The 19,733-nt window shown below is 43.9% G+C and overlaps 1 protein-coding gene across 4 annotated transcripts; it reads right to left on the bottom strand.

The window, feature by feature from the left end:
- Positions 1 to 408: 408 nt before the first annotated feature.
- On the bottom strand, positions 409 to 19,662 carry LOC114061555 (histone H2B 5-like). 4 transcript variants are annotated; one of them, XM_027892138.1, is made up of 2 exons: positions 19,547 to 19,662; positions 409 to 5,309 (listed from the first exon to the last, which is right to left on the bottom strand). In XM_027892138.1, exon 2 carries the CDS (start codon positions 5,278 to 5,280, stop codon positions 4,900 to 4,902), a length of 381 nt encoding a protein of 126 aa, XP_027747939.1. In that variant the 5' UTR covers positions 5,281 to 5,309; positions 19,547 to 19,662; the 3' UTR covers positions 409 to 4,899. The 4 variants fall into 4 exon arrangements, with proteins under 4 accessions (XP_027747939.1, XP_027747941.1, XP_027747940.1 ...); XM_027892140.1 differs by lacking the exon at positions 19,547 to 19,662 and adding an exon at positions 17,571 to 18,970; XM_027892139.1 differs by lacking the exon at positions 19,547 to 19,662 and adding an exon at positions 16,111 to 16,319.
- Between the last annotated feature and the right edge of the window lie 71 nt (positions 19,663 to 19,733).

The following is a 19,733-nucleotide window of genomic DNA, read 5'->3' on the forward strand; positions in this document are numbered from 1 at the left end:
GGGTTAAGTGATGGGTGCCATGGAGAGCACTCCCCAAGCACCCAAGCAGGAGTGTGGCAAGGACAGGTTGCAGGCTCAGCTCTGCCTGGGGGCAAGCTCACTGGAAGGGCTTGAGAAAAAAAAAAAAAAAGATGTTTATGTTGCACCCATGTTTGGGGTGAGTGATGGGGGCTCATGAGGACTCACAGTGGCAGCCTGGGACATCCCTTCAGTGCGGGGCTCTTCTGGTTTTTGAATGACCCTCTGCCAGGACCAGCTGGGCTCCATCTCTGTTGGAAGGGTGGTTGCTGTCACCCCAGGGCTGAAGGAAATACCATGGAGAAGGAGAAATGCAAGACTTGGGGGGACCTTGGTAATAAGGTAGCAAAGGTAATAAGAAAGCAAAGACACCCTGACAGCTGGGTCTCATTGATTTCCAACAGGTTGGCATTTACATTTTATTTATACATTTAACAGAAAACAGGTAATTAGCACTAAGATAGGTAATAAACCAGCAGCAACATGAATCATACTTGATGTAACATTTACTGTCAGAAAAACTGTGTACATAAGCCCACGAGATATGATGCATGAAGTAAGCATGAAAGATTGCTCCCCAGGTGCCAGTCCCAGGAAGCTCTCAAAACTCTGCCAGCAAATAATTTTTATGTTGTAGTTCACATTCTTCCTTTCCCTGTAAACAATTTGATCTGGATGTAAACCATCAGGAAATGCTACGATGGGAAAAATGCTCAGGACTGTGCAGAGGCCATGCCAAGCTCTGCTCTAGGGGTGGTCAGGACTTGGAGCTATCTGCATGGCTGCCTGTCACCAGAACAGAAGGCTGCACAGCCACACAGCTCTGCTGGGCAGTCCTCTGTAGTGTCCCTCCCTAGGACATGCAGTGGTGTTCAGGACAAGCACTTTCCTCCACACTTGTTTCTACCCTTGTTTTCACCATGCTGTCTGTCCTGAGCAGGAGCAACCCTTCATGCAGGTGGCCACTCAATTCCTCTGTAGGTTGAGCTCTGCTGTGAAGGGCAGATGGGCTTTAAGCCCTTCTAGGGAAGCAGGGTGGAAAATCAGAAGTAGATCTACATAGCAGCTTGTTTTATCTCTTTTGTACATGAAAACAAATAACTCAATGCTGTGATGTCCTTGGGGTTAATATGAGGTAAATAGGAAGGTTGTATTACATTTTTCATCTTCCTTTCCAACTTTTAATCTGTAGTTGATTTACTTTTTTAATGGACAAAACACAGGAGTGGCCCAGAGATGCTCCTGGGACTGTAGTAGGAATCAGATAGGGACAGTGGTGCTTGGTATATTATCTTCAGTTTTAAAATGTTTTATCAATTCCAGATCTGGAAATATGTATTATTTTAAAAGCACAGGTGTGCAGAACCCCTCTTCTGCAGCAAATCTCCTTATCAGGGAACTGTGAAGTATGTCACACCTCAGATTAGTGAACAATTGATCCTTGAACTTTTAGACCACCTTCTATTTCCTCTAATATTAAAGCTCAGTCCAAGCTCATCACATTCAAAATAATTCCTGTTAAACTGCTGTGAGTGTGCTCCTGTACAGCAGCAGGCAGACGTAGGAAGGGCAGGCTGCCTTTCAGATTTGCCTGAACAAGGATCCTCCAACTGCTACAGCTGGGTGGCTGCATGGGAGCGGAGTCCCCTTCCCAACCTGCTCTCTTGCACTTGTGAAACACTTGAGTCCTCTGGGATCTGCAGAAATGGGATTTACCTGATTTACAGCATCAGGACTGCCAGAGAAACTGCTTGTGGGACACTGCAAGGGTAACACCCACAGTGGCATATTTAAAAGCCCCATCTTTGCTGCTAACTGGACCCCTGTGGGAGACTCAGATTTCCTTTCCTCATTTTTTCTTGACACTGGGGCCATTAACTTCTCAACTGCTTTTTGTGTCAGTCCTAGCTTGTACCAGCCTTGCCCTTCCTGGATCATCCCTTCCTTACGCTGGCAAAAGTATCTGTACAACAGTGACAAGAACAGAGCAGCCACCAAAACTGGGTTAAAACAAAGCTTTCAAGGAAGGGGAAAAAAATGTTTCGTTTTAACACAGATCAGTTCCTCAGTCCTGTGGTTCACAATGTCAGGGGAGAGTAAAAAAAAATACAAAGGGAGACTGAAGAGCAAATGATGTGTGAAAGGACAACCTAGACTATAAATGGATGGATGTGATCAGTCTCAGTCACTTGGCTTTAGGCAATATAAAAATCCTGTTTAAGTGTTCAGGTATTTTTGTAGCCTTAAATCACTGTCTCTCTTCTCTCTGAAACAACCTCCAAAAATGGAGAGTGGCAACAGTGGCAGAAGCAAATGGGACTGGTACTCTTGAGTAGGTGTATGGGGGAGCAGCTCTTGCCCAAGTGACCAGCCTCATTCCTGAGCTGCCCAGGAGACCCTGGAGGACTGACATCTCATTTTGTTTTCCTGATTTCCTGCAGCTTGTGGAGACTGAAGTAGGACTCTGGTCTGCTCAAAAGAGTGAGGGTTTAGAGGCTGTGCCAAGTAATATTAGGAGATGTGTGTCCTGGCCTACACACACTGCTTGGACTGGAGTGGGTTTATTCTACTTTGGATTCCTACCTTCAAGATGACTTCCCAAGAGGATGAATTCTGACCTGCAGCTCAAAGGGACAGAAGAAGAAAGCTCCAGCAATGCCAACCAGCCCTTCACTCCCTATATTCCCCTTATGCATCATTCAGTGTTTGGATTTCTGATGGCTCTAGGCCCACTGCAGGTACATTTTAATCTTTGGTATCTGATTTAGACTATTTGACTGGAAAACAAATGTAAGGAGTAAGCTGTCACCTCCAAAGTGTCCTGGCCAAGTGGCCCAGGTTACCAATACTGCTAAGTACAGGTGCTGTTCCTGGGAGCAGATCCTTGTGGGTCCTGGCAGCCAACTAACCAGGTGTTGCTCTTTCTGAGAGATATCACCAGAGATTCCTGCTGGCATTAGGCTATGAAACACAGCTGTGTGTTATCACTGAGCAGAGTGGAGTAGGAAAGTCCCTTTTCAAGTGTGGGATGTTCAAACCAATGCAGGGGGCTGGGAGCAGCCCATAAACAATTTGACCTTCACTCCTGCACAGAGATCACACACCCAGCCTGCTCTTCGTTTCTGAGGTGCTCTTGGTTGAGCAGGTCTATGCAGTCCTCTCCTCAGACCAACTGGAAAATGACTGCAATGCTGTTATAAAACCAAGGAATAACTGAATCTTCTGGAGATGCAGAGTCCTACAGCTCCAAAAGCAATGTAAATTTTTTAAAGGTTCCAATCACTCTCAAAGCATAAGGAAACATGATAGAGATAAATGCAGGGGAAAGTTAGACATGTACTGCAAGGCTGCTATTTTGGAGTATGAATTTACTTTTCAATTAAAAACAAGGTCCTGGAGTTTAGGGAGAATCTGCACTTAGTTCTGGATCCTGTGCCTTTGCTGTTCCTTTTATTTACAGAATAAGTTGCAGAAAGCTGTTGTTATTTTAGACATGCACATTTTTTATCTGAGCATTACTGCCTACCAGAGACTTTGATTTTTTAAAAAATGTTGGCTAATTTTGTGTTTTGAGTAGGAAGTTTCAACTTCACACCAGTGCTACACATGCTCTTCTGCTATCCAGCAGTCTGGGCAAGATAAACCTGTAACCAAGATATTCCTCCACTAATCTCTATGGCTTTTAACAAGATCCTATTATTGCTCACCTTACTGTGGACTTTGAGAAGTTGTGGGGAGTAATCTTCAAAATATCTGGGATGCAGGCAAGTGTCCCTGTATATCCACCCAGCCCCAGTTTTTGGTTTTGCTTTCTAACTGCTGAACAAAGCAGGGAAGGCAGGGCCAGGTGAGCTGCCCGCAGCGATCTCTGCAGCGAGCCGGCCTCTTTCCCCCCAAAACACACTAGCCACCTCTGCTCCCATACAAGATGCCTTCCCAAATCCTCAGTCCCCTCCCAACACTTCTGTAATGTTTGTCCTGTACCAGCCTGGAGCTCGCAGGAGAGGGGACCCTCATGGGCCCCACCCCTTCTCACCCACACTTACAGTGGAAGGGAGTGCCCAGGCAGCGTCAAGGCAGGAAAAGTCTGTGAAAAGCAGCAGAACTAGCAAAGTCTGGCACATCAAAGCAAGTCCTAAAGCAGGCAAAGCAGTAGCTAGGAAAGGTAGTGACCCAGTCCCAACATCCCGCCTTGTCCGTCTCTCCACCTTGGCACAAGGTGGAGGCAGTGGGCAGCGCCAGCACCCTCAGCCTGCTCCACGGCTCATTCATCGGGAGCAATGAGGAGGATTAGCACTTGGTATCAACTTGAGCATCTGCCCGCCTGCCAGGCTTGCTCTTTAAAACAGGCTGTCAAGCCCAGATAGCTGTTGAATCAATATGTGCCTGGTAGCTGTTGATTCTGCCAGCACAGGGTGGGCTGAGCCACTGCACACCAGGAGGGATCCAGGCTATGAGAGAGAGGATGCCAGTGCTGACTCCTCAGTGCCCATATCAGATGACTGTGACAAAGCAGTCAAACGGGAAGACTTCAGGGATTGTGCCTCTGCCAGTCTCCCCTGCCAGTGCCAAACAGGCATGTTTGCCAAGCACAGAGGAGACTGGATACAGTAGGGTTGGTCAGTTCTTTGAATGAGATGTGAAAGCAAGAGCCTCCTCCACCAGCCTTGACAAATCCTTTCCACGTCCTGAACAGACTACGAAAATCAGCTGACATCCAGATCACTGTCTCCTCTTCCACTGGGCAGCTTTTCATGCCCATCCCAAGGCTGCAAATTGCTGTGGATAATAGCTGTGACGTTTATCCAGACCATGGCTGCTTACCCGTGCTTGCATGGAGGGCCTGGTGCTTGATGATCCCGTTGCAGAGGTGATGTCCGGCTACTTGGAGCTCGTGTACTTGGTGACAGCCTTGGTGCCCTCAGAGACAGCATGCTTGGCCAGCTCTCCTGGGAGCAGCAGGCGCACGGCTGTCTGGATCTCCCGGGAGGTGATGGTAGAGCGCTTGTTGTAATGGGCCAGGCGGGAGGCTTCTCCAGCAATGCGCTCAAAGATATCATTGACGAAAGAGTTCATGATGCCCATGGCCTTGGAGGAGATGCCAGTGTCAGGATGAACCTGCTTCAGCACCTTGTAGACATAGATGGAGTAGCTCTCCTTCCTGCTTTTGTGCCGCTTCTTATCACCCTTCTTCTGGGTCTTTGTCACAGCTTTCTTGGAGCCCTTTTTAGGGGCTGAGGTTGACTTCGCTGGCTCTGGCATCCTGAGAAATCTTTCGCTGGGTGTTGGAGCTGCTTGGAGAAAACATGAAAAAAAATCTGATTCTTTTTTGGTCTTCTACAGAGTAATTGTATTGAAAGATGAGAGAGTCTGAGTCAGAGACAAGGAATAACTCTGAATCTGAGATAAATACCCCATGACCCTGTGCAAGCATTTTTGAACTGCCAGCAAGAACTGCTCTGTTTTGTGTATGGCTTTCTGTTGTTTTCTGTTTAAATCTCTATAACACTGGACTTGTCAATATCGCTGAACACAGGCCTAGTTGGCATCTGCTTAGTAAATGTAAGATGGAGGGTGAACAGCTTTCTGAGAAAAATGTTCTAGTTCCAAAGAAAATATTGACTGCAGTATGGATTAAATGAAATCTTGCTGGAATGGGCCAAAGACTGTTGCAAAGTATCACTGAAGCCACCTTATATGAAACTGGTCAAAATAATTTTATGTGGTTATTACAATCTCCAATAAAAACTTTTTTCTTTGCATGTAGGTAGAATTTTATTTTGAGGGTACTTGCATTTCTGTGGCTATTGTTTGACACCATGTATTCCAGTGGAATACAAAAAAAATACACTTTTAAGCTAGCTAGCTGAGCTATAGAAATCTCTCAGTATTCACATTAGCTAGCAAAAAATATCAGAGAGTAAAAAAGCTTAGAGGAGGTGTCAGGAATCACCTGGAAAAGAAACAGAAATGTGAATAGGAGTCAAACATCAAAGTGATTTTGGGCTACATGTTGACGGAAAGAACTGTTTTCTGCTATTTGGTTCTTTCTGCTTTTGACGAGTAAGTCTTCACTGGACAATTTACACCAAACATGCCTGATCCTCCCTCTGAGTTTTTCTTCATTAGGCTACAACCTGCAGAGCCATGATCTGCTGACTGCTGAAAGCAGCTGACTGCTTTCATCCAGAAGTGCAGTAACAAAAAGGCAGTATGTAAACCATCAAAAAACTCTATGCCTCTGCTACACTACAAATTTACATGTGCTTTACTACATGGGTCAAGGGAATAACTGTATTGCAACCTGGTAAGTGGTTTTGTGTTTTAGAGGGCACTTGGAATGCTCTTGAAAGACAAGGCTTCTCTGGAGGATAAGCTTCCAGCATTACTCCAGAGCTTGGGTTTTACTGCTCTGTGTCTCTTTTGAAGATGACCTCAGAATTACAGTCTGCTGGACAAGAGAGACCAGTAGAGAAAAAAGAGCTTCAGAGTTGATGGCACATGGGAAAATGGATAGAAGTAAACAGGAAAGAGAAAGCTGGGACGTGACATTAGGGGCATACTCAAGAGTATCAGAGAGGGACCTAAATGGTGCCTGTGCCAAAGCAATGGCTGCATGCTCAACCCTGCCTCTCCTCCTTGGGAAGGAGCCTGGTTTCTCCACTGCTGCCTGCATTTGCATTTAAAACCAGATGCAGCAGCACTGTTGCAACCAAGTCTATGCAAAGTTCCTGGTTGCTCCATGTGAGAGCAGACATCTTTGATACCAAGGCTGGATTCACATGCCTACATCTCAGTGGATACCAGCTTCTGCTTCCAAACCATGCAACAACCCTCCAATGGCTCCAAATCAGTATGTGAGATGATGCCTCCTGCACTGCTGGCTGCTCTGTGTCATGAGGCACCAGTGCTGGGCTCTGGCAGCCTCATGGTCTGGCAGGCACTGGGCAAGGGGCAATGCTGAGCACTTGAAGTGGGGGATACACCCAGCTGCAAGGGCAGAGTGGCGTTGCTCGGGGTGCCAGGGAGCAGGGAGGCAAGGTCTTCACCGCAGCCCTCCAAAACACCCTCCAGTCTAGAAGGCAAAGTTGGCATCAGTGCCCTCAGCGCTGAGTTTCTGCTCCAGCAAAGCAGTTTCTTCTCCAAAGACATGATTTTCATGTGCTAAGTGTTTCACTCTGCCCCCTCATCCCCTTTCTTAATTTCCCCATGCATTCTTCTCAGAGGTGGCATTTGGAACGGCTAGTGCTAGACTGTCCCGAAAGTCCTGGACAGCCTTCAAAACTCTGACACCTGCCCCCTTAAATACCACATTTTCTTCCTCTAGTGAAATCACAAATTTTCTTCCTTTTTTCCTCTATTTGGGAAGCAGCACTGGGAAAAGAAATCCCCTGCTGCTCTGTTTGTAGACTCAAAAATATGTCTTTTCAATGGAAAGGCATTTTTCCAAGAGAAGGAATAACTGTGCACATGCGTCTTTTTCTCTTAAGCTCATTTCCTGACAAAACCACAACAACTGAAAAATGCAAATGACTACTTCTTAGGCTTTTTAAAAAGTATATCCCTCTAAAATATGCATTCATTCTTAAGTGCACTTGTACTGCAGCTTATAAAAAATGAATATAGTGCCCAAGACAGCAGAGTAATTTCATATGACTCCAGGAAAGGTCACACCTACAGGACACCTCTGCCCATGTGACTGGCTAACACCCACTCTTGGGCAGCACAGCCAGGATCTCGCTCTTCTCCCATATGTGGCCACAGTGATGCTGAAGTTCAGAAATTAGCACAACAGTTTCGGTGTCCTTGCTTCTCTCTACCCACTTCTTTGCAGCTGACTGTTAAACAGCTAAATAACACCTGCTTTGAAAACAGATTGTATTCCTTTTGATTTGTTTGAGCAGTGCCTACCACAAAAAGCTTGAGTGCACTTGCCAGGTAATAAATAAATAATGTTACTAATGATCAGTGGTGTCACCAACTCTTCTGTCAACACTGTATAATGCAACCCAGAGGAAGATGTTGCTCTAGTATGAAGACAGAAGTAGTGGGATTATCCCCAGAGTCTCCATGTGGAGACTCTATTGAGGGAAACACTAAGTAATCTTTAAAAAAAATGGCTTCTTTTTATGAAAATAGTTGCATCTCTTTCTTCTCCCTTAAAAAAACCCCTCAAAAACCCAAAAGAACAAAGAGAGAGAGAGAGAGAGAGAGAAAGAACCTGGGGTTATTAGGTTTTGTGGTAGGAAGTGCCACCATCATGATTGACTTCTCTACTATGAGGTTGACCCAGCACTGGCACAGGTTACTCAGAAAGGTTGCAGAATATCAGTCTTTGGAGATACTCAAAATCCAACTGGATGTGGCTCTGAGCAACTCACAGTCACTGACCCTGCTGGGAGCATGGACTGTGCAAGATGTTTGCCTGAGGCACCCTCAACCTCGTAATTTCTGTGACTTGCAGACTGGAGATGGGTAGAACACGCTTTATGGGTTGTGTTCTCTTGATGGGCATTTCCCATGGGATACTGCAGCCAGAAACTTCCACAAGGACCCTAAGGAGGGGAGGTGATGCTCATCTCCAAGTCCAAGCCACTGAAGTCCCTGGGACACAGGGTATGGCCATGTAAGAGAAGGCATTTTGAAGCGTCATGGTGACATTTGGAAGGTTTCAGGTTTTTGAGGAAAATTTTTGGGTGCATTTTTACTTTATGTCTTTGTACGCTCTGAGTCAATCAGTTATCAGTTCTGGCATTTTTTTCTTTCCTCAGAAAACCAACAACAAAACCAGTGACAGTAATTTTTCCAGCCAGTACTGCTGCAGAAACCAGAGCAGTGTGGAGTGACAGATACATCTTCCTTTGTGTTGACACTCCTTTCTTCAGCATCATTAAAAGGAAAACGAACAGAAAAACATATTTGAAGATACAAATCACCACAGTCTCAGATCTGAAATGGAAAGGAGCCCTGCTGAGAAATCCCATGCTGTCTCTGTTTTCCTCAGACCTGACATAAAGTTGGAGAGAGACAGGCAGGGAAGCTCCTGCAGAATTTTTGTTCATTTTTGCCTTGCTGCTGAGTCTGTAGGACCAATGCCAAGCTGGTCACTGTGGTGTGCGTGGGTGACTATGGGTGGACTATTAGATGGCCTTCTGGACCTGTCCTCATGCAGGGGTAGAAACGGCACTTGGATTTTTTTTTCTTTCTTTGTCCTTTTGAAAGCTGTCCTTGCTGTGATGAGCTCTGGGGCATCCACGGTAAATTCCCATGCCCAACAGGCTGTTCCCTTTCTGTAATTTCCTAATCAACCATAAAAGATACATTTCTAGAGTGAACACTTTGTTCTTACATTTTAGTGAAAAATTAAACATTTGTAGGAAAACCTCAAGCTCTTTTGGACATCCCATGTTCTGGTATTTGCTAATCTTCTGATGTTCTATTTTAATCCTTGCTAGAGTAAATGAGAGCCAGTGGGCACCTGCTGTTTATTCTGTCCCTTCAGTAGAAATGTCCTGTTATGTTCAATTATTGTCCTTTTCCTTAGTTTCTCCTATCATATAAAAGAAAGAATACTTGGCTTTATTCCTATATGCTGAGAAATGTAAAGTGAAATTGGCTGATGCTTTTTGTTTTACTCTCTGAAACACAAAGAAGGGCAATTAATTAGGAAATGTTTCCAACAAAAGGAAAAGGCTTTCCAACAGATTCATTTGCTCTGAAATGCTCGTAAGACCTGGTAAATACAGTTTACAAATTACCAGGTGTCAACAAATGACTGTTATTGGAACAGCATATTTCTGCAAACTGCAAATCCCCTCCCTTATATAAGCCATCTACCTGGAAGTTATTAAACAAGAATTTGCTCATCTGGCAGGTATAATTATGTAGTAATAGTTGAGAAAACAAGCAATATTTTGTGATTATTTGGTACCAAGCTCTGCCTTAGGTACTGAAGCAGATCAGAAGAGTGATGAGTCACCGTGAGACTTTAGGGATGTTGCCTCCTGTGCAAAACCTGATAGTCATATTTTGGACCAGAAAGAATTTTTCTCTTGGTATGTTGCCTGGCATGTGATCATGAGGTAATACTTGCTTTGAAGTAAAGAGGAGGAGAATTTCCTAAAATAAGGTAAACTGTTCTGAAATGCCCAATTCCAATGATGGAGAGGCACAGAGAACAGTTTTGGGATCCTGGGTCTCCTCCCAGGTAATCCAGTACCAATAATAAGGCCCTATCCCAACTTCCACATGCTCTGCTGCACCGCATATGATATGAATGATAAAGTTATCATTTAAATGGCTTTTAACCTGGGATACACATATGCAGTGTTCTAGCAAAGAGATTCCTGCTTCCATATAAGACTATGAAAAGAGGTTAAAACTAAAGATGTCCCTTACTCCTTTACATAGAAAGAAATGCTACAAATTCAGTCTCTGACACAGACACACTGTGTTCAAAGAGATCTTTAAATTTCTTCAGAACAAATGCAGTGGTGTCCTAACTCTTTGACTGATCCTTATCTTTCCTGTTTTAACCCATTGCCTGGGAGTTCAGTACAGAGTACTCCCTACAATAATATTTTCTCTTCTGTTCTATAATTCCCATTTATTATTTTTAGAAAACACACTTTTAATCACCAGAAAGAGCTGTCATTTCTTGTGCTACTTCTGCCCAAGTTGCAAGTACTTCTCAGGGCTGTGGGGGTATCAATCACAGATGCTTATGTACAAAGTAAGGAGCAGGACCCTAGATTCGAGCTCTCTGCAGAGAAGATATATTGAATTCTTAAGGAAAATAAAATCTTACCTATGAGTCAAGCAGAGAGACAGTGTTGCAAGAAGAATGTTTGTCAGAAGGCTAAATATTGCAGTCATTAGGCTGATTAAAAGAGTGTCTGAAGTCAATGGGGATTTAACCTGTGTCTGAAACCACAAATACAAGGTTTAGAGATGCTTATCACCAACAGCCAACATTGATTTCCATTGGAGTCCAGAAGGCTCAGTACTTTATAAAAATCAGACTTCATATTTTATCAAGGTTTTGTTACTGTTAATAAGTTCTTAAAAAAGCTTTATTATCTGCTCTTTTTAAGAGCACTCATTATCTACCTGCTTTGGGATATCTCTGATCTACACACTTGACCAACAGCATCTAATAAATGCAAAATTATGTTTTCTCTAGATCAATACCTGTTAAACGTTTATGAGAGTTCACCCAGTACAGCATCTGCTACAATTACACTCCAGGCAACTTTCACTCAGAGTGCCAGGGTTTCAGAGAAACCTGTAGGAGCTGGACTTTGATGATTCTTGTGGGTCCCTTCCAACTCAGAAGATTCTGTGATTCTGTATTACCAAAAATATCCTCAGAAAGTCTTCGGCACTAACACAGTCCAACAGAGAACACAAACAGGCTTATTCCTTCCTAGGGTTTTATCAGTAAGTCAGAACCTTATACAACACAAACTTCAGCACAAGCTTCCTCTCCAAGTTTCTGAGTCATTAGGATTTGTTGCTCCTGCCACAAATTCTTTTCTGAAGTAAAAGGCTTCTGTTCCATTCACATAGCACTTCAACTCAACGGGACCCACAGGGGATCAACCTGTCAGCAACAACTCTGTGTCTGGGTGCAGGGTTTAGCTCCTGTCCCTAGACTAACTCAGCAAAGTCACTCTGAAGGCAGGGAGAGGTCAGGGCCTGCCAACCATGTACAGGCAGCTGAGCTACAAACGACCTGGACCAATCCTGCTGGGCAGAAGCAGCAAGACATCATGGCAGCTCCACTACTCAGAAGCATCACAAGTTCTATGTAATTTCTTGGTGGTTTGCAAAGTACAGACAATTGGAGATGGGTGTGAGAACAAAAATCATAGGTGACTAACAAAAGAAAGGTGCTTTACTTATTCCATTACACCCTATGCTACTGAAAATAAAAAGTGTAGATTTTAAATAAATTGCTCTGTGCCATATAAAAAATGAAAATCATGTGATCTTTAACCACATCATTTCAATTTCTCTGGAAAAGCAGAAGAGCATAAACTCACTTAGTCTGCTATATCTAAAGAACTGCTTTTAAAATGGAACCATCGTCTCTAAACTAGTAATGATAATAAGCCTAAAGAACTACTATGGCCTTTAAGCAAACTATTTTTATGCATTTTATGGAGTAATGGAGAATTAGCAAAATTCTAGACCATTTTCATCAGTGCTGAAAAAGGTATCCATTAAAAATGTGCTAATTCAGCCATTCAGCCAAAAACATGAGAGAAGCTACAGCCCAGCACCTGTAGGCCATAAGAGGAGAGTGGGTGGGAGAGGGAGAAGAAGCCGCCCCAGATGATAGCTGCTTCCAAGTTAAAGTAGGAGTTGTGTTGGAACCAATGCAGATGTGTGGCACCTCTTCCTCCTACACAACCCATATCCAGGTTTTAGTAGGTTTCTGTGACCTTTTCCAGTGCCACAGATCATTTATATAGCAAAAAGAAACAAAAGCTGAGGTAGTTCCCCAAAATCTGTACTTTGGCCAAACTATGTTGACAGGGAATAATATGTTCAGATATAAACCCTTGCCAAAGTAGAAAGCTATGTGCCCAAATTGGACTGAAGATCAGACTAACATCATTAAGGCTTTTGAGTGATGTAGTAGGTACATCACAATGTAGGTTTTACCACCTATTCTCAATGGCATGGGTGAGACAAACCCAACAAAGCTTTTTAACAACCTTCATGGGATATATTCGGGTCTAATGCATGTCTGCTCAAAAGACAGGGGCAATATCACCAAATCTCCCCTTACATGGGGAGGAAGCACCACGTGAGGACATGATGTGTGCAGCTGTAATCAATCACGACCTCTAACATTCCCTCTAAAAGAGTCTCTCACTTCAATCATCACTTCCCAGTTACATTGCTCATATTTCAGCAAGTCCAGAAAATTATTTAAGAAAAAATAGCAGAAATCATGCAATTACCAAAAAAGTCAGGAATATGTGAAAGCTGCTTTATCATGGCTATAAAGCCTGGGTGCCTCAGAACACATACAGGTACATCCAAAAGGACTGTATGGCATGCCAAAAGCCAAAAGGCAGCAAGTGGCACAGCATCTGATTTCATTGCTACAGGATACTGAAAATATTGTAATGTGTGCATTAATAATTAATTTTGCATTGTAAAAGCAATTTTACTGTAAAACAGAGATGTGTGACTATTACTGGAGCCTGCAGGGAAACAAATATAAGTGTCCTTCCCCAGACCTCTCATCATCCAAAGACTGGATTGGGAACATGATCCAGGACTGCTGACACCTTTTTCTGCTGCTGTCACTAGATCACATTACCACAAGCAGAAAGTCCTCTGAGTGTTAGAGGTCATCTTCTGTAGAAGCAGGAAAATGGAGAGCCTGCTAGATGCAAGGAGAGGAGTGAAGCGTGGCTAGGACAGCACAGCAAAGCTTCCCTGAAAAGGCAAGCTGACTTCTCTCCAGAAATAGACACGGTGAGCACGAAGGACACAAGAGTTATTGAAGGTAAAAGTAAACTCTGGAACAAGAACTGACAATAAGCCATTTTAAAATGTTCATGAATAAATTTACACTGGCAATGAGAGGGAACATCATTTACATCCTTATTTGGAAGTGGGAGGATAAAGACAAGGGAGGAGGGGAGAAAGATGAAGAAACCCATACCTTTCATGATTCAAAGACAAAACTTAAAAAAAGAAAAATATTTCTAGGAGATGGCTCTGGCTTAGCAAATAACTGCTCTACATTAACCAGACAATGTATTTCTGTTCTATGTTGCTGTGCTGTTGAAGAATTATTATCAAAATGCAGAGATGTCCTTCACTTTCTACTTCTCTTTTCTTTATTCCTTTATTTATTGTTCCTTCCTATGTTTTCTCACACCCATTACAAGTGCCAGGAGGTTCAAAGCCCTGGCAGGTTTGCTGCCACTTGGTCCCATCTCACATGTTATTTGTACAGAGACTAATGCATTACTTGGAACAGCCATAGGCTTGAAAAGCTGGCAGTTGTTCAGAAACACCAAAAAAAAAAAGGCTTTCAGGTCCGAATCAACCCAGGCCCAAATTCCACATTGTACAAATGCTTGTGAATGGTGCTTTAATTTACCTCTAATTTGTGATAGCATCATTATCACATGGAGTTAGTGTGCTAATCACAAACGCCATCCCCCTTTCAGAGAAATCAAAACATAACTGGGTATATATCCATGTTTACATCGGTTGGGGTACAAAGAGCAATCTGCTGTAGAATTGGTTGTAACCACTAGACCAGCAGTGCAGAAAATGGGGGTTGCTGGACAAAATGACAGGCTCAAAATGCCAGTGGTCCTGGATGGTCAGTACCAATTAGAACAATTAAATTTAAGGTTTGCTTTTCAAAACTCAGATGGGTTTTCAAAGGCAGCAGGTTTAAAATACCAGTGGAGTGCCATATTATCTGTACCATACTGTTATTTTTAACCATCCATGGCTCCATCCTCCCACATTCACCTTCCTCCTGAGGCATCCATGCCTGTAGTCTCCCCACTGTAGTAATCCTAGAGTCTCCTATGATCTCCTAAGTCTGTTTTTTCTCAGATAAAGTGCTCTCTTTTTGCTCTTCTTTTGCCCTGCTGGTGCCTCTCCCAGCATGCTTCCTTCCCAGAGCTTATTAGTACCTCTGCTTTGAGAAACACATCTTTGTAGGTGACTGCTAAGTCCTCATCTGGAGTTGTGCCCCAGTCATGAAGCAGGTGCAATCAATAAGAAGGATGACTGGAGCTAGGCTGAGGACCCACAGTGCAGGAGAGGAGATAAAACGGGGTTAGTTCTGGCATGTGAGAAAGAGGAGGGGGTTACAGGAAGATTGAGCCAACTATAGCTTCTATATCTTCAAGGCACAACCACTGTTATCTGTGGTGCATTTTAAGACTTAAACATATCAAGAATAATACAAATAGGAAATAACCTATATTTATATTATACATGGTCAGACAGCTCATTCCTGACAGGATGCTCCCTGTCTCCTGTCTTGTAGCACCCCACTTGTTACTCTCAATTTCCAGGTTGCACAGAGGACCCAAAGAGGACTTCCCCATTTCTGCCAACATGGCAGCAGCTTCCTTTTATCTACCCTTCCTTAACTGACATCTGCCAATGGTTAACTTCAGTCCTTTTGGTTTTCCCCTTTCCTTCCCATTCCTTGATTCTACTTGCCTTTGTAACAGAGAAATGAGGAAACTCTTACCAAATGATTTCCCTGGCTCTCCTTCACACTAGGTGTTCTCCTGAAGTACTGAGCTCCACAGTAGTTCCTTCCTCTCCGCCCTTCCTCTAACTCATTTCAAGAATTTCTTCTGCAAAAAGTCCCATGCTTTTCTGCCTAAGCTTCCTTACACTTTGCAGGAGGAAGGGTAACTCATGTCCTCTTTGTAACTCCCAACAGCCTTTCAGGAGGTGCACTTTTTGTTCCTCCTATCCCTTCCTCCACTGCCTTCTATACATACTGTACCCATTATATTGCCATCTCTGTGTTTTTTTCTCATTCCTACCTTCCAGTCTTCTTTCACGTAATTTTTTCTGCTTGACAAATATCAGTCTACTACAGATGATCTTTCTGCCCACAAGAGACAGAGTCACACAGATTATACAAACAGGTTATAAGGAGAGATTTTATGTGCCCAAAGCATGTCTAGTTTTTCTGACTATGTCTAATATAAGCAAAACTTTACCCTCTTCATGGCTAAATCCTGATCATGGCTAAAACCCCACAGTTTGCTCCTCAACACACACCATCTGAAATGATTACCTGGGGGATAGTCCTCTACCTTCAGGCTGAGGATCTCAACTCTCCAGGTGCCACACCTCCTGTCAGAGATGTGTTCTCTGCAAATGGAAACTCTTTCCTGAGAGTGGGGGTAAAGGCTATTTTTAAACAAATAACACAGAGAACCTTACTGCAATGGACCACCTATATACTCTAGTAAATTCAGGAAAAAACTTCACCCTATGTTTTAAGGCTGGTTTGAAAGGTAAAGAATCCTGACTTCAATAGGCTGAAATAATATGACAAGGGTGGTGATTAACTCTCACCACAAAGGAAAATGTTGAGTTGATGTAGGTGGCATATAAAACTCCCCACTCTCTTTATGAGTCAGGTAAGCTGCTAGAAAGCAGAGGTGGAGTCTGTGGGATAGAGCTGTTTTCATTCCAGGCAGTCAGTAGTATGCTCTTTGAATGACAAAAAAAAAAAAGAAAAAAAGTTTAATTATTAAATGATTTATTTAAAAGGAAGACTCTTATTTAAATAGCAAAATTTAACATTTGCCCTTGATCCCCAATGATGGTGTTTGTTGTCAGTGATAGTCAAGGGTAATAATTACTAAACTACTCCACCCCCCGCCCTCTGAGGTTAATGTAGTATTTTTGGTTTATGCATCTATTCTTCCATCTCCCACCCAATGCATATGATCCTGCAGTCACAGCTCTCTCCTCTCCTCTCCCTTTGGCTCCAAAGAAAGGGGAAGCTTGACAAGCCAAGATCCCAGTCTCACCCCATACAGAGCCCTTTTCAGAGACAAAACTTAGAACTGATAAGGAGAAAGCATTTCTCTCCAATAACTGCAGAAAAGTGGCTTAACGACTGTATAAACCTAAACAATTAGGTAAAAAAAAAAAACCACATTTAGTGAGGTCTTATTTTGTGTCAGTCCAGGATCTAAGGGATAATTCAAAGAGATGGTAGTGTCCCTTATCTAATATTATAATCTTTTCATTAAAAAAAACCTGAAATTGAGAAATGTAAAGAAAATGTCATTAGGTCCTTGAATTCAAAGGACTTGTAGTCCTCCTCTGGTATTGTCAGTCAGAGCACAACAACTGCTCTGTTCACAGTGCAGCCTGAGCAAGATGCTTTCCTAAGTACACTTCTGAATTTAGGAACATTTCCCACAGACTTAATTCTTCAGTCTACTCAATATATATGTTGGTGATGGGCAGGAGCAGTGTATTTCAGGTACTGAGGACAGGATGCAACAGGATCAAACCATCAGCATGAGTAATTCCTTTGTTTCAGCTGGAGAATGGAAGACATGGAATAGAGTACAGGTATATGTGTACACATATATATGTAATATATTACTATAAATATTTATTACATTATTTTTTTACATATATATGTAAATCTAAGGGATGAAAAGGACAATAACAAAAGGAACAGCTTGGAGAGAAAAATGTCAAGAGGAAGGTAGAGTAAGAGTGGATGGAAGTGGGATGTCAGAAAGGAGACAGCAGGAGAGGATATAAAAAGAAAGACAGAAAGAGGGGGGGGGGGAAAGATGTAAGAAGGAGAAGATATACGAAAGAGGAAAAAAATGAGAGAAAAGCCAGAGTGGACAAAAGCAGAGAGAGGGGGAAGGTAAAGTAACCAGTGCAATGTTTGGCAAGGCAGAAATATTGAAGCATATAAGGCAGAGAAACTCGGAGGGTCATAAGAAGAAAAAAAAGGCTGCACAGTAGAGAAGATGTGAAATAAGCAGTAGAAAAAACATCACCTGCTGGTACAGCACTTCTGAGAGTCACGGGTGAGAAGTGCTGCTGTCCCAACAAGGGACAGAGCCAAACCCTAGGAAGTGACAGGCTAAACCCAAGGAGAACAAAGGATGAGGCTGGGAGAAGACAAATGATACCCTTGTACTAGGTTGCTGCCTTTTGTCTGAAATAGAAATCACAAAGGTCATTGAAATGGCTGCTTAAGTCTTACATCTGATACTTTTAAGACTCTTATTTTTTCCCGAATACAACAATTCTTCCCCCTTTTCTCTCGACATTGAATTAAATTAATTACTATACACTCCACAGTTACACCTCCCAGCCAGAGAAGAAAACCTCAGTCACCATCATGCTTAAAGCAGACTTGCTCTCTGGCTCCCTTTGCCTATAAAGGTTTCTGTAGAAATCTTTCAGTAGACAAAGCTAGATTTCCAGCAGCTCCAAAATCACCATGATGGAGTCGGCTATCATTAGCAAGATGAGGAAAGAAAGAGGAAGCAAACAGGGGTGTGCACTCAGGGAAAAAGCTTTTTTGTTTTTATAATTAGGAAATCTTACCAGAATAGAGGGAAACAAATTGCTGCTGGTATATAATCTGTCACTCCTTTGCACATCAAATAATAGGAACAACAGGGATTGTGTGGGAAGTACATTCATATTATCAAATTCTTTCTGATATTAACATGTTCAATGTAATGAAAAGGTAATTAGGAAAATAATATACTGTAACACAAATACTGTAGAGGCTATAAAGTAAAAAACCCATGAAAATCAGTGTTTCCAGGGCAGCTCCAGTCTGAGAAACCAGAGCTTTATTAGTAGTAACAGGAGCAACATATGGAGATGAATGAATGAAACTATGTTTGTAAATGTGATAAGCAATTGCACACTCTCACTTGGCTTTCCTTTTTCACAATCTGACTCAGCCTCCCCACTCCCCCATCTTTTGATTCATGAATTCTTGATCTCAAAAAATAAAGATTTACAAAGGCAGCACACAAAGGGCATGAGATGATGTGAAATATGAGGACACTGGTGAGCACAAAATGTCACCACCCTGCAAATAGACGAATCTGCTAGAGGTAAGCAGCAGAGTCAGGGCCACCCTCTCCAGGGGCTCACTGGAGGATGCCATGCAGCAAACCACAGCTCATCTCCATTGCGCTAGAGGAGCACGCTGAGGTAGACAAATATATTACAAAATTGTATATTGTATAATATTGCTTATGCTGCTCAGCAGCCACTCCGTGAGGCAGCCCCTCCAGCACTGAACCCAGAAGACTGGACGTGAGAGGAATGAGAAATAAAAGGGTTTCTTACGGCATATACTCCCTGTATTTCTTAAGCTATAAAAAAGAGATCAAGGGTTAATGACAAGCAGTACAAAACACAACAAACAGTGCATGAGCAGTGGTGTACAGCCCTATATGCTTACTAAATAATTAACAAGCACACGTAGTGTTGACCCAGGAGGGTCTGTACATAGGATGATCCCTTCCTTCCCTGGGGGCCAGAGCTCCTCAGCGTGTGTGCATTCAAGCCGCAGACGGCCAGCCCAGACCGTGGGCACCACTGGCTCACTGTAACCGGTGCCAGAGCGGCCCAGGGTTGGTGCCCGGGCTGGGCTGGGCTGGGCTGCAGCCCCAGCCCTGCCACCGCCGTGCCCCGGCTCGGGAACGGGCTTCGCCTTCAGACCCTGTTTCACCGGAGCGCAGCGAGCTCCGGCCATACGATTCCTAGGCTCGCAGCAAAGCAGCGGTAAGGCTGACACCTTGTCCGTGCACTTGCTAAGTGCGGAGCACGACGGAGCCCCTGACCCTGCGGTACTCAGGGTCCGGCACACGGCGGGGCAGCGCTGTCCGCACACCGCATCGCAGCACAGCAGCTCGCATGCTCGGGCAGCACAGCCCCGCTGCGGTCACTGCGGTGCCCGCTGCTGCCGCACCGCAGGCGGCCAGCGCAGTGGGGAGGGTCTTGCCTGCTGGGCGTCTGGACTCCTCCGCAGGCGAGCTCCGGGCAGGTGCGCACCGGGCGCGGCGCGGGGCTGCGGGACCGCTCGCTGCCGCTCCGCGCAGAGCCGGCGGGCGCCGCGCCGGGCGGGCCGCGGCACCGGGGACCCGCCTCCACCGCCGGTCTCCACCAGGCTGCGACCGGGTAGACGCCTC

This window comes from Empidonax traillii, unplaced genomic scaffold (genome assembly GCF_003031625.1).
Source record: "Empidonax traillii isolate 1590-97213 ecotype Southwest subspecies unplaced genomic scaffold, ASM303162v1 scaffold339:size995844, whole genome shotgun sequence".
Lineage (NCBI taxonomy): Eukaryota > Metazoa > Chordata > Aves > Passeriformes > Tyrannidae > Empidonax > Empidonax traillii.